Source organism: Anthonomus grandis, chromosome 5 (genome assembly GCF_022605725.1).
Source record: "Anthonomus grandis grandis chromosome 5, icAntGran1.3, whole genome shotgun sequence".
NCBI lineage: Eukaryota > Metazoa > Arthropoda > Insecta > Coleoptera > Curculionidae > Anthonomus > Anthonomus grandis.
In genome coordinates this window covers 27138975-27154213 of record NC_065550.1, presented here as the reverse complement: position 1 = coordinate 27154213, position 15239 = coordinate 27138975, and the positions used below count along the sequence as shown (strand labels likewise).

Here is a 15239-nt window from a genome sequence, read left to right as displayed (position 1 = left end):
TGCCCTCAAAGTTTCTTGTGCTAAGCATTAAACATGAGAAGAATGAATTTCAGCATTTTTTTTTCATTACTTTAAGAAATTGAATATTATCCCAATGTTATCAGATTAGCAACTTTTGAAATTCAGCAAGCAGCTGTAGATCGGTTAGTTTACCCCGACAGAAATTACTGCTTGGACATAATTTCTTCTTATCTTTTCTTAGGTCACTCGTAATTCGTGTATTACTTTATTTTATGATTTTAGAAAAGTCCAAACATGTCTTGACGTGATATTCTTAGACAGATTAATAATAAATACACTTAATTTATTACTGTATTCGTCATTATGGTTCTAAAAGTTAAGACGGTAAAAGTAAGATAAGACGGTTCTACCCTATACGCCTATATTACCTAATTTATAATTATATTATAACACTAGAATTCTTTTCGAATAGCCCAACGAAGAACCACCTCCGTCGCGCCTCTCAAGCGCCGGGTCTAGACAGAGCCGCACCAGGTCTCCCGTGGGGCCCATCAGGACCACCAGGGAGAGAAAACCCTCGCCGTACTCTAGCGGTCCCTACCTGAGCCCCCCTTCGGACACAGGGTGGCGCAGGACCAATAGCGATTCTGCGCTGCATCAGAGTGCTATGCAGGTAGATAGTCGTGTTGTAGATTCTAGGGGATGCTATGTAAGTTTTCCTTTTTTTTGATTTGTAGAGACTTTTTGTAGTTTAGAAGTAGATTCTCGTAGTTGCCGGCAAGTGTAATCTATTTTCTTTGATCTGAGCGACATAGTCCGGACGTTTAAGAGACTAACGTTAAGATTTTCAACGCACAGTGGCAGATTTGTGACAGAGTGTTAAAATGTACAGGTCCGGATTTAAAATTAATAGACAAAACGGTAGCAAGAAAAAAATGATGTAAAACAGTGTGAATTATGATTTTTATCAGTCCTGAATTTAACTTTTTTTAGTCAATAGGAGTATATTCTGAAAATATTTTATGATAGTTTTTATATATATATTTTGGAAATAAATAAAATTTGGAAAATTATGCTAAGGGCAAAAATGTGGAGGAAGGACTGGAAAAGCAACAGATACCAATATTCTCTATTACCAATCCATTTTGAGATTACATACAAAAGCAATGTCAAATGGTGCTTAAAGCAATTTTAAAAAACATCTAATTAAAACAAAATAAGTGTAACAGATTTACAATGAAAAAGTCAATGTCGTAGTAATATATGCCTGGACAAATACTGTGATACAAGCGCAGATGACGCAAAAACCTATGACATAAAAGACTAGTTAAAAGTATACATGCATTTATCCAATAAAAAATTACTAACAGTCCTCTTATTGTTGTTCATAGTTTGTATGTCCCTAGGAAGGCTACAGAACACTTTCATGGCCTTATAGTAAGGCCTTTTTGGAAAAAGTAAGTAGTGTGGCTTAGTATCCAAAGCTCATTTATATTTCGGGCAACCAATTTTAAAGAATACAAGGAAGGCACAGACAGCAAACCCAACTTTAAAAAAAGTGCTCTGCAAGATGTTTTTGGTTGTAGATTAAATCTAGAATACTAACTGTTTCCTTGACATTCCTCTCTTTCTTCGTGCTATCTAACCTTCTAATTGGGTAGCACGAGCCCGCCAGTCTGCAGCACAGTTTTTCAATATGATTTTCTCAACCAATATTTTTCAAACAGGTAGTTTTTCCGGATTGAATCTTAGGTTATTGTCAGCTCACCAATGAACCATGTGTGATGAAAATTTGAAAGTACAATCCAAGAGTCACCTCGTCCGGTGGGATTTTGTTACTGAACAGTCATCAACAGACTGAACGATCAATCTCTGGTCCTCTCCACCCTGATTTATTCCTGTAGAGGAATAAAGCAAAAAGAGGAGAGGACCCAATCACACTCCTCTCTGAAACATATTACAGTTAGATCCTCATTTAATTAATCCCCACAAAAATTCTCAATCTGATAGAAATGATGCACGAAAGAATGGAGGCATTTTTTCTCAATCGGCAAGCTTCCATCGTTCTGATTAGCAATTGGTGATCCATAGTAGAGAAGGCCTTTGCAAGGTCAAAATATAACTAAACTGTTTTTTTACGCCTATCCATATTATTGTATATAAATAATTTAATTATAGTTCTCTTCATAATTGTGGCACATGTCCAAATTGTTTTTCATTCACTAGTTTATAATGTTGAATATACCTCAACAATCGTACATGAATGGATCTCTCAAAAACCTTCGGTACAGAGCACAGTAATGACACTGGTCTATAGTTGTCTGCTAATGTTTTAGGACATTTCTTATAGATTGGTATTATTTTTGCTAACTTTTAGTTTACTAGGAAAAACACCCTGTAAAAAACACTGATTCATAATTTCAGCAATGGGATGGTATATATATAGCTGTCCTTTTCTTAATGTAAGTTGGTACCTCGTCGATTCCAGAAGAAAAATGACTTGCTCAGAGAAATATAGTATATACTTTAAGAAATATAGTGGTATTATTTGTTTATGGTGCAAATATTATTATTTATTGTAGTATTAGGTATATTTGTGAATTGTGTTAAAAACATGTCGACCACCCTTTTTGGATTTTCTATAATCTGCCCTTTTCCGTTATCTAAACATTCTAAACGAAAAGAATCACTAAAATGTCTTATTGTCTCTTAAGAATCACTAATTGTCCTATTTATTTTCTTATCTAAGATTTTCCACAAATTTTTGATTTATTGTTTGCAGAGGTAATTGTACTTTCATTTACACACTTTTGATTACTGGAAACATAATTTTGGTATTCCCTTCGTTCATTTTTGTAATGCCTAAGATCAGCATAATTTTGGAAGAATTGCTAGTTTATGTATAGATCTTTTTATATCAAGATTTATCATTCATATCATGCCTGAAATACACTCTGCTATGCAGTAAATAGTATTTGGTAAAATACCGTTTTGATCAAAAATCTTCCTTACCTTCAATTAAAATCATCTGCCCATCAGGGTCAGAAATGTGCATTTTGTAGATACTACCTGTAACTATATCTTGATTAGAATTGCTTAAGAAATTATAAAGTTGAGATTTGGATGAAGGCCTCGTTATCTCTTTTTTTATATGTGGATGTAAACCATAAATGAAAAATATTTTTCAAATCTTGTGAATTAGTATCATTTAGCTCAAAATTCAGGTTAAAATTTGCTGCAACAATGAAATTTTCTTAGTTTATTTTTACATGAACAAATATTAGTCCGAGTCAGGAGTTCTGTATAAACACATACAAAAAAATTATATATTCATGTGACTGATTTTAGTAACTTACATTTCAAAATGTTTGTCGATAGATTCCTCTTTTGCTTGGATCTCCACAGTGAATTTGGCCATGAATAATGAGTACTTTTGGTTTTTTTGCACAGGTAAAATGCTGACTTTAGCTCGCAATTTATACATACAACTGCTTTGGACAATCTTTTGGGTGGTACTAAATTTTCTCACTTAAAAATGTCACAATGATGATTAATGTGCGGGAAAAAACGTTTTAACTACCTGGAAGAGGGTTTAGATTCCATGAACAAAATTCCCTTTTAAATTTACGTGAAAAATTTTCATTTGGATGCAGGTAGAAGATAATTTCAAGTTCTGATTTTGTTTTCAGAATTTTCAAATTCAGAGTTTGGAACTAAGATAGGATCTAAATAATTATGGATTCATCCTGCCTCAAAATTTAAATGAAATGCAGTCAAACTTACAATCAGATCAACTTAAGGCGAAGTTCACTTATGAAAAAAATTAAAATCGTGTGCGTTCCATAGAAATAAAGCATAGAAAACTTTAAGTGTTTGTGAGGAAGTGTCCTCTAAAAAAAAGATACAAAATAATTATTTAGTACTGGGTTATAAAAGTTTTATTTTTTAAATAAAAGATAAGTTTGCATTAAAAGATCATATGCGCCCGGATTATTGCGGCTTTAGATCACAGAAAATACATTACTGGCAACACTATAATATTAACTCTTCGCCATACAATTTACTAAACCATTTTAAGGGTATGGGTATGGACAGAGTGGACCCCGCCCAAAGAGTCTCCTGGAGCATGTTACCCACCATGAACGGTCCAGATAGCCGGAACTCAGACGGAAGGCCGAGATCTAGTTGTGATATACCTAGGGTACCTGGGATTCAGTAAGTAACCCGTTAGGATTCTCAATATTTTATTAATCACTGCCCTTATAGTATATACCCATCTGCCCACGACCCAGGCATGGTCCAGATTCCTATCGGGAATAACACCGGATCACTGCCGGACTTAACGAATATGGATTTCACGTCCCCTATACACGCCCCTCTCGATCAGGATCAAGATAACAGTTCACCTTATAGTTCTGTAAGTTCATTTGGCCTTAATAACTGATGTAGTGGCAATAAGTTTTATTAAAAGATTGATAAATATGTGAATTAATTGTGAAAAACGGTTTATTTTGTCCAGTGAGTCCAACAGTGGTCACGAAAAAAGTCATTAAAATTTGAAATATTTTAGATAATTTACACTTTTTATATCATAATATAATTTTCAGAATAATTTTGTTTTAAAATTTGTGGCCAAATGGCAAATTTCAGACCACACAATAGCCGAATTTTAAAAACACATTTCAGTTAATTTTTCCATTTATTCCACTCATTTGAGGTTATTTTTTATGCATCAAATTTAAATTTTGAAGTGATGATGTAATTTTCAACTTTACTCGAATGATTTGCAACTATTTTTCATTTTATTTCAGGGATTCGCATCTGTTTTTAATTTATTTATTAAATTATAACTCAATTTTTCAAATCAGTTTAATGTGTGTGGTTACATTTTTCCAGATATTTTAATCTATTTTATATTATTTCCGGACTGTGAGACATCTTATCTCAGGCATTTGAAGTAATATTAATTTTTTTTCTAGTATAACAAAGCTATTCCTAAGGCAGTTGAAGACATATGTTCGAATATTTTAAGAGCCAAAAAAAATTAGGAATAAACTTAAAATAACATCAAATAATGTCTCTAACAAAATTGGCGGTTACTCCAAAGAGAAAAATCAATTTCGCATGCGTTGACGTGTTAAACCAGTGATTTCCAACCCTCTCATAAATTTTAGATTCATCCTGCCCCAAAAACCCTTTGCCTTACAGATATTGAAAATATAGTAAAATCAGTTAATGTCGTTTCTAGGCAAGGAAGTCGTCATATTTTACAGAGAAAAGTGGTTTTTGCTTGAGAGACAAAACCTTCTACCCTACTCCTTCTTATTCTATTAAAAGTTCTCACTATAAACTTACGAGGATTGCTGTTTATATTTAAAGACTAATAATGAAAAGGTATTAGTTTATTATCGATTAAGGCTTTATTGTTTTCCAATGTATTCTCCATGATGGGTAATTAATACACTTTTGTATCCGCTCGAACCATTCTGTTCCAATTAAGCTACCTCCAACGCAATTTGTTCTCGAGAAATGGGAATAAAAATGATGAGATTGTAAGGACCCATTAATTAAACATTTCGTAAGTCAAATAGGCACTTCTTTCACGCCATTTTTTTTCCATCACAAATACTCAAATATTTATTTCCATAGACTCATACAAATAAGTATCGGATGTCAAAAAATAAAATTATAAGACCTAAACATACAACTTTTAAAAAGGCTTTAAGAAAAAACCATAAAAAATCTACAATTAAATAAAGACTAAGAATATAGGAAAACTACAGCTTTTAACAAACAAAAAAATACGAATTATGGGAGTAAGGATGAGACGCTGTAATTTAAATATTCTGTTACCGTATAAAAGGAATTTTTAATTAAAATTCTTTTCAATGAAGCTTTGAAATTATTAACCTTCTCAATTTTTTTTATTTCAATGGTAAGATTATTGTATAATTTAATTGGGAAAACTACTGGGCTGTTTGCCACTTTGGTTACTTTATGTTTGGGTAAATCCAAATTTATGTTAACCCTGAGTTCATAGTGGGTACCTCTAGACAAAGAATAATCAGACAGATTACGCTTTATATGCATGACCTAGTTGAAAATAAATAGGCAAGGAAATGGCATAATTTTCAAGCCTGGAAAGAGTGTTCTACAAGAAAATGTATAAGGCTTAAATAAAATAGTTCTAATTATTTTTTTCTGAGCCGTAAGAACCTCACCACTTCTAGAACAGTTACCCCAACACATCATGCCATATGACAAACATGACTGGACATAACCATAGTAATAAGGAAGTATCAGGCCAATATCGATTTTATTACGTAACTGCCAGATCACATAGGTCCCTACCAGTTGTTAGATACCACTAACAACTGGTAGGACTCAGACGCAACTGAAACATTTCCATTCTTTAATATCGTTTTTTGATATCTACCGGTCAGGTAGGATTTAATCCATTTATGGGCAAGACCACGCATACCACAGTCATTAAATCTATCCAACATTAGGTTAATATTTATTACATCAAAGGCCCTTTTCAAATCAAAAAATAGGCTTACACATTTATTGTTTACTTCCAAATTAGACACAACATATGAATATAGGGACAAAATTGCATCTTGTGTAGAGCGACCCGTCCTGAAACCAAACTGGTTTTTACTAAAAAAAATTTCTTTGAGTAGAAAAGACTCCAAAGGTTTAGAGACACTTTTCAAAAACACCGATAAGAGTGATATTCCTCGATAATTGGATATCAGATGCTTATCACCTCCTTTATGGATAGAGACAACAAGAGAGTTCTTCAGAGCCCATGGAAATGACCCCTCCTGAAATGACAGATTAACAAGATATGTAATCGGTGTTACCACAAATTCAAGGACGTGTTGTCACCATTTGTGAGCGAATATCACGATGAAGAATGATGCTAAATTTCCGCTTTTTTTTCGTATTTCAGCGAGCATTTTTGGCAAAATAATTTTCGTATACCATTCAAAATTCCTTGTTCTAGTTCGTTCTAGCGCTAGGTTGCCACATGTCAAGTTATGCCAACACAAGACACAGGAAATCATTTACTTCGATGTGTTGCTCCATGGACGAAACAGTTTTGTCTGATTTGGTTTGTCTTGGAAGTCACAGGTGCTTCTCACCCCATATTTTTGAAGAACCTCTAAAAGTGTGGAATGCGCCACTGTGTCAAACGCCTTTGCCACATCCAAAAAAAACTAATAATTAAAATAACTTTTTGAATTTTATCTAATTTATTTGTAATTTCACTTAACATTTTATAAATTCCGTCCGATGTGCTGCAATTTTCACTAAATCCAATTTTTTTTAGATATTTCATTAGATTTAAATAAATTAGCTAGTCTGTATTTTACGCATTTTTTAAATATGTTTATAGACGATAGTTACTGATTTCTAGAGTGCTGCCTAAATTTTTTTATATAATGGGGTTAGTTGAGAAACTTTATTATGCATTAGATACATTTATTATATAGGTTAGGGGGTTTGATTATTTGGGTGATATTATTCAACGCCTTTAGCACCCTTGATATTACTAAGTCTAAATCTGAGACACAATTATTTTTCAAATTTCTTATATATTTTAAAAACATTGAGGAATCACATTGTGATGAGCGTTACTGCTACATTTCTTTCTGATAACGAGATTTCTTTAGCCATTTTTACACCCACACTGGACAAATATGCATTGCAGTAACTCGCAACTTCAGGATTATCAGTTATGTTTGATCCAATATTTAAAAATTTGTATTAGGGATTTTCACACAATTTCCCATTAGTTCCGTCCGATACAATTCTATAATTTTCTCTCAAGATACCAGAATTTATATAAATTTTATCAGGTTTTTTTCATTGAGGTTATTAAAGCGTTAGGGTTGATCCGTCGCTGGACTTTTTTCTGCATTTTAATGATATCAAATACTCAATGATTAAAAACTCTGTACCCGAACAGTGGAAAGTTGCATCGGTCAAGCCAATTTTTAAAAAAGGCGACAAGTTATCAGCAGGCAACTATAGGCCGATAAGCCTAGTATCGATTGTTTGCAAAATTATGAAGTCCATTGTTCGAGATGAAGTGCAAACATTCTTTACTGAAAATTATACCCAATATCCAACACGGATTTGTAAGGGGTCGCTCTACAATTACTAACCTGCTTCAATGCCTTAACCAGTGGATAACAGCCTTAGACAAAAATCAACCAATAGATGTCATCTACCTCGACTTTGCTAAGGCATTTGATAGAGTTCCCACGAAACGATTGTTACATAAGCTAGAACATCTTGGCATTAGAGGAGAATTGTTAAATTGGATTGAAGAATTTTAAAAAAATAGAAAGTTTAGTGTGGGGGGGGCACCATGTCAAAATTCCATCCAGTAGCCAGCGGAGTCCCTCAGGGCTTCGTGCTCGACCCTCTCCTGTTCCTGGCTTGTACATGTGATTTACCTTCAGAACTAAAATGTTGGGTATCAATGTTTGCTGACGACACAAAAATATATGCAGTTCCCCTAACTTCTCATCAACAATTGCAAACCGATCTGAATACTATTTGGAAGTGGTGCAGTGAATGGTTACTTCCTCTTAACGCGGACAAGTGTGTGGTGTTACATTTAGGAAAAAATAATCCCCAGCTACCCTACCAAATAAATAACATTGAACTTAAAAAAGTCGAATCTTATTGTGATCTCGGAATAATAGTAACTAACAATCTCTCTTGGTCCCAGCATATTGCCTCAATTGTGAAACGTTCAAATTCTATGTGGTATCTGCTACAAAAAGCTTTTGTTAAAATTCCATTCCACAATTTTATGAAATTGTATACCAAGTTTGTCCGGCCTATTATTGAATATGCAGGTCCAGTCTGGTGCGCGGACTTGGTGCGCAAAAATTTACTTGAATTGTTGCAGCGACGCGCTACACGATCTACGTATGGTTTGCTATGCCAAGACTCACTTACAGCGAGAGACTTTAAAATGCAAACTTGCTAACTTTTGATAAACGAATGCTTCGTGGTGATTTAATTTTTACATTCAGAATCCTGTATAATTATTTGGGCTGTGATCTAAACGAACTATTTGAAACCAAGCGGTCACACTTTAAAATTAAAAAAACGGATGTATAAAACAAAAACACGTCAAATGTTTTTGCCTGAGTGTTTGATGTTTGGAATTCGTTACCCGTAGATCTCAAAACTGCTCCTACTGTAAACTGTTTTAAGCTGACAAAGCTGACATTTGAAGATTTATTAAAATATATTGTAATGCCTACTTAGTTCATAGAGCTATACAGAATGTAAATTCTTGGCTTCTATCTAATAAAATAATAAATAATAAAAAAAAAATATATTATAAATAGGTAATTTCAGATGATTTAATAATGCTTTATATATTATTCACAAGATATTCAGCTGCTGAATTTCGATCTAGGTAGTCCAGAGTTTTTTTCCACTATATACTCTAAGCCAACCAATTCAGAGTATCATAATTAAGTTTTTTGGGTCTATTCTACTTAAAAATTTTTTTTTGCTATGAGTAACATTGGTTTTGGAAATATTGAGCACAATTGGTAAAAGATCAGTAAAATCATAATTTTAAATGCCAATTTGGCTCATTTTAAATTTTTGCCTAATTAAAATGTGGTTAAAACATGTTCCAGAGTCAATGCGAGTAAATTGTTTATTCATGGATAAAAAAGCCATGACTTGCCATGACTGACAAGTATTTAGTTACATTATTATCTTTCAAGATTATGTAGAGTCATTCTGAAAATATAAATCAAGATCTTCAAGAAATAAATCCATAAGTGAGTTAGGTGACCTGTGGATAGATGTAACCTGAAGCTTAAGGTAGCCTAACCTTATCATTTGTTATATCTAAATGCATTTTTGAGTAAACTTCCAATTCTATCAAACAAATTATACTCAACATTATTATCATAAAAATTATATCCTGGGATATTAAAACAGTTGATGTTTGTTAATGTATGACATTCAGTTAGTATTAGTAAGTCACAATGCATAAGATCATATATCTGCAAAAAACTAGAAAATTATCAAAATTGGTCATCAAAGGTAAATCAATTTTGTCTGTCAATAGTTTAGGTTCTATTCTTACTGATTTAGTTTGTTCTTCAAGATCTAAGTATTTTAGCAGGAATTGATCCATTATAAGATAGTTGACTAATTCTCTTGCTAATTTGGCTCTAGTGGCGAAAATGGAACACTCTTCACTTTCGTTGTCATGTTTAAGATCATAATTCTTCTGGTAGTTATTGTTCGCTTGAGAACAATTTATGCAACAAAGCTATTCAGCTTTGCATTGGTACTTCTTATGATTACCACCACAATAAGTGAAAATTTGTTTTTGTATTACAAGTTGCGGTCTTGTGTCCAAATTTATCACATCTGAAACATCTTTTAATGCCTAGATCTTCATACACGAGGCAGATCCTCCATCCTATATCTAGCCTCGAGTCAACCAGCTTTTGAAAAGTAACTCTAATTGTCTCCGCAAATATGGTCTATATACTGAAATTAATTTATAGCTTATTAATCATTTATATGTCTATTTAGTATTTTTTAAATCGTTTACTAATATATGTAGTCATTATTCAGGTCAATAATTTTAATTTTAGGACCTTTTTGGTCTCTGATGAGTAGCTCATACTTTTCTTCTAGTATCTGCTTGGCAAAGTTTTATAATTATGTTTAAAGTAAAACATTAAAATTGAAAAATTAGGTCTAAGTCGATTATAATTTTTTGCAGCATTATAAGTATAACGACGTGAGAAAAGAGTTGTGGTATGGTGTGCCAATGTAAGTTTTGTGTCTCACATTCTTATCATGAATCGCATTCCTTTAAATTTTTATAGAGTCGATACATAAATATAAGAAAATGAAACTTAAAGGATGAAATTTTTAGCCACTGTGATCGATAGATATCGAAAGACACATTATCAAATTTTCTTATATTACGCACAAATCGACATCACGTATTTTGTACACGTTCAAGGCTTTATTGGATGATTTGATCAAAGTAAGGATAATAAACGATAAAACAGTAATTTAAAATAGATAAAGTCACATAACCATTCTTCTTAACTAGTTCCTGCACAGTATCAATGTTTTCTGATACAACTAGTGATTTTGATTGACCTTAGTGCTACCAAGACTCAAAATATAAATAGCAAACCTCGTATAAATTCTAAATGATCATAAATAAAAATGTAACTATCTATATTTTAAATAATACCAATATCTCCTTTTACAGAGTCCTATAAACACAAGTCCTTCGACCCTGTCGCCTACCAGTATGATGCCGGGGGTGCGAAACCACAATAGCCGCTTTAATTTTACCCCGCCTATATCACAGTCAGTTTCGGTACGTAGCGCTAGCTAAACCCGTTTTCATTTGTTTGCGCCTCGTGTCTCTTTTTGTTTGTTTTATTTGCTACTTTTCGTTTTGTATTTTCTTTTTATTTTGCACGTTTATTTTTTGTTTTTCAGAATCATTTATCAGTTCCAAATAGGTATTCTAGGTTTCAGCAGCGGTCTTTATCACAGGTAGGTAGGTTCATTGTTTTTAATTTTACTTATTTTATTTTACGCTTAGTTTCTTGCTCTGTTTATTAATTATTGTGTTCGTAATATTGTCACGTAGAACGTACAGATTTGTTAAGGGATTGAGGGTTTTTAATTTTTCTTTAATAGCATATTTCTGTTTTGTTTTTAATTTGTTTCTAACTCGTTTGTTATTTCAGAACGATAAAAGCGTAGGGCCACCTGAAAATATCGACTTTTCACAAATTGGTGCGATAGGTGGTATGTACCAACAACCCGGATCTCCCGCATCACCTGTGGTAAGTTCTTTCAGACTCGCTAAAGGCTCACCTATCTTCATTTAGACACCCTTTTAATAAATGACGAGGTGTCAATTTGAAAACTTCCCACTCTTAATATCTTTCTTGCAGTTGAAAATATGAAAAATCGGAAAGACACGTCAATTTTACTTGTCAAGGGGATAGTTTTAATGAGTACCTTTAGCCTTCCTGTTTGAACCTCCTAGGAGGGGTAGATGTCACCCTTAAAATCCTAAATTTGCATGGTGGTTCATCATTTTAAAGAGCGTTTAATTCTCGTTGCAGTGGTATCCTACTTTGTCACTTTTTGTCTAGAGGATTCGGAATAATCGTGTGTTTACACAAAAACTATTGCATTGGGTCTCCTTGTACTACAAATGATTCGAAGAGTAGGTTACAGCGTTAAAATAGATGAATAACAGGAAGAACAACTACTTTAAAAAATTGAATTTCTCTTTATTAATTATTTTACTTTGACAAAAATAACTTTCTATTTGCAAAGGAGACATTTTTACAATAGTATACATGGGATCTACTTACAGTGCACTATGTTATAAGTTGTTAAAAATTTCATTTTCCTGTAAACAATATTAAGGTCTGTTTTTGAACTGCTCCCTAACATTCCGAAAAACTTCATCGGGAATTGACCGGCATTCTGTTACAATTTGTTTTTTAAGATCTGCAGTATCAAAAGGTTGTATTTTATTAACAATAGATTTAAGATGTTTTTAAAGAAAAAAGTCTAAAAGTGTTAAATCCGGTGATCTTGGAGGCCATTCAATTCAACAGTCGTGGCGTGGAGCGTCAAGAATAGTAAAAACTATAGAAGAAAAATTTATTAATTTATACTCCTCACCACTAATCGACAACTGATATATCGACCATGACCATTCTGCTAAAATTCGCCTTTTAAGATCAGCAGTATTAGAAGTTTGTGTTTTATAAACAATGGATTTAAGATGTTTTAAAAAAAAAAGTCTAAGGGTGTTAAATCTGGTGATTTTTGAGAACATTCCACTGGTCGTGCAGCGTCAAGAATAGTAAAAACTATAGAACAAAAATGTATTAATTTATACTCCTGACTACTAATCGACAACCAGTCTATGGACCATGACTGGTTGCTATTTGGAAGATCTTCGCCTTTCTTTTCAACAGCTATTTTTTGTAGAAGAACGTTATAATAATGCATTATAGACGTATTTTTCCAAATGCTTATTCAGTCGTATACTATTGTTTTATAATGGGATTTCTTTATTTTTTTAAGCACTTTGTAAAGCCATATGCTTTAAAATGTTTTTCTGTGTAAGTAAAAAAAAAGTGAAATCAGTGCTTTGAAGTGCAATATTAGTCATTTTACTGATCATTTTTATATCCTTATAACTATTCTAGCATTAACGCCGTCTCTCCCTAGCAATAAAACCGCATATCCTTGGTATTGATAATTTTTCACCATCACGTTTTATTTGTCTGTAAGAATTAAGAATATGTCCTTTTACAACATTTTTTATTCCTGTAATCCCACCCTCATACTCTATTGTTTACAAATATGTATAAATGTCTCCAAACAACTGAATTGTCAAAATCTTTATGTTGTGTATCGGTCTTATGGTGATTTTTCATGCATCCGTAATATGATGGTCCAATGATCCAACGGAACTCCTCCAAAGTTTTCTTCTTGCCTTGTAGACACTACCTGTAAACATATCTTGATTAGAATTGCTTAAGAAATTATAAAGGTGAGATTTGAATAAAGGCCTCGTTATCTCTTTTATAGGTGGATGTAAACCATGTATAAAAAATATTTTTATCTTGTGAATCTGTATAATTTAGCTCAAAATTCACATTAAAATTTGCTGCAATAATGAAACTTTCTTAGTTTAGTTTTACATGAACAAATCATAGCCCGAGTCAGGAGTTCTGTATAAGCACAGACATGTAAATGATGTTTTCATGTGACTGATTTTAGTAATTTACATTTAAAAATGTCTGTCGATAGATTCCTATTTTGCTTGGATCTCCACAGTGAATTTTCCCACGAATAATAAATCATTTTGGTCTTTTTGCACAGGTAAAATGCTGACTATAGCCCGCAATCTATAGATACGAGTTCTTTAGACAATCTTTTTGAAAGATGATTTATTTATTTTATTTATTTATTTATTCATAAAGATATTAACAGCTAATTCCAATTACAGATATCTATCTGAATAATATGTACACATACACAAATGAGCTATATACAATAATACAGTAAAAAATATAAACTTATAAACTAATAAATAGGTAGCAGTACTTACATTATTATTTAACATAGGTCAAAGATAAAACTCATTTTATATATAGGAGAAGTCTTGTAAGGATTTGTTCTAGGTAATTTTGGATAAAACATTTTTGGAGCTCTAGAACCGCTTCTAGTTATATATCCCCCTTGATCAACTTAAACATACTGCAAAGAAGTACTTTTTCCCTTCTCTTTTCAAGTGATAATCTATGAAAAACACCTAACAAATAGTTATGATTGCATCCACGTTGTAGGTAAACACCATATTTTCTGAAATAAAGACACTTCAAGAATTTTCTTTGGTTTCCAAATGTCGTAGACCAGATGACTGATGCATATTCCAATATTGGCACCACCAAACTGTCAAAAAGATGCAGAGACAATTCAATGTCAAAGTTAATTGTGTTTCTTAAGACAAAACTTGCAATGCTTTGAGCACTCTTAATTTTAGCTAGAATGTGACTGTCAAAGGATAGATTTTTATCAAAAGTCCACTCAAATCCCTTTGTTCCTCAACCCTCTTTATTTTGGTGTTGTTATAAGTATAGTCATATTGAAATAAGTTCTTATTCAGAGTGAAAGACATACAGGTACATTTTCATAAATTGAAATTAAAAGAATTTGCCTCACACCAGGTCGCTAACCTCCACATATTGAAACCTCAACCTTAAATATGATTGAATTAGTAGTATGAGATATGGTGGAACATCTAGATTTTTTAGAGAGATTCTAGATTCTATTACACATTGTCTTACTCTGTCAAAGGCTTTTTCCATATCTGTGTATATTACATCGACTTGTGACTTATTATTAATAGCTTCATGTACAAATTGGCAAAACGTTGTTAAGTTAGTAAAAGTTGACCTTTTTGGGAAAAAACCATGTTGAAGGAATGAAATTTTGCCCCCAGTTTCTCTGAATATCCGCTCAAATATAAGATATACAGGGTGTTCGAAAAATAGACGGAGATATTTCAATGGGTGTATGAGAAAAAGTTTCTATAAACATGGGTCCGGAAATGCACAGTTTTCAAGGTACAGGGTGATAAATTTTTTTAAAAATATAAATTTTTGATTAATATTAATTATTTTTCCAGAAGAACTGACATTTCTCAACGT

General features: G+C 32.6%; 1 protein-coding gene across 5 annotated transcripts in view; it reads left to right on the top strand.

The window, feature by feature from the left end:
- The window catches only part of LOC126735912 (CREB-regulated transcription coactivator 1-like), a 65247-nt gene that overhangs the window by 29227 nt on the left and 20781 nt on the right, over positions 1–15239 (top strand). For 2 of the 5 annotated variants that reach the window (XM_050440032.1, XM_050440031.1), the window contains exons 2-7: positions 434–670; positions 4040–4176; positions 4228–4378; positions 11252–11362; positions 11488–11544; positions 11742–11840. In XM_050440032.1, the coding sequence (XP_050295989.1) occupies positions 434–670; positions 4040–4176; positions 4228–4378; positions 11252–11362; positions 11488–11544; positions 11742–11840 (792 nt within the window). The remainder of the gene's footprint in view (positions 1–433; positions 671–4039; positions 4177–4227; positions 4379–11251; positions 11363–11487; positions 11545–11741; positions 11841–15239) is intronic. The other 3 variants (XM_050440036.1, XM_050440034.1, XM_050440033.1) reach the window with 2 other exon arrangements.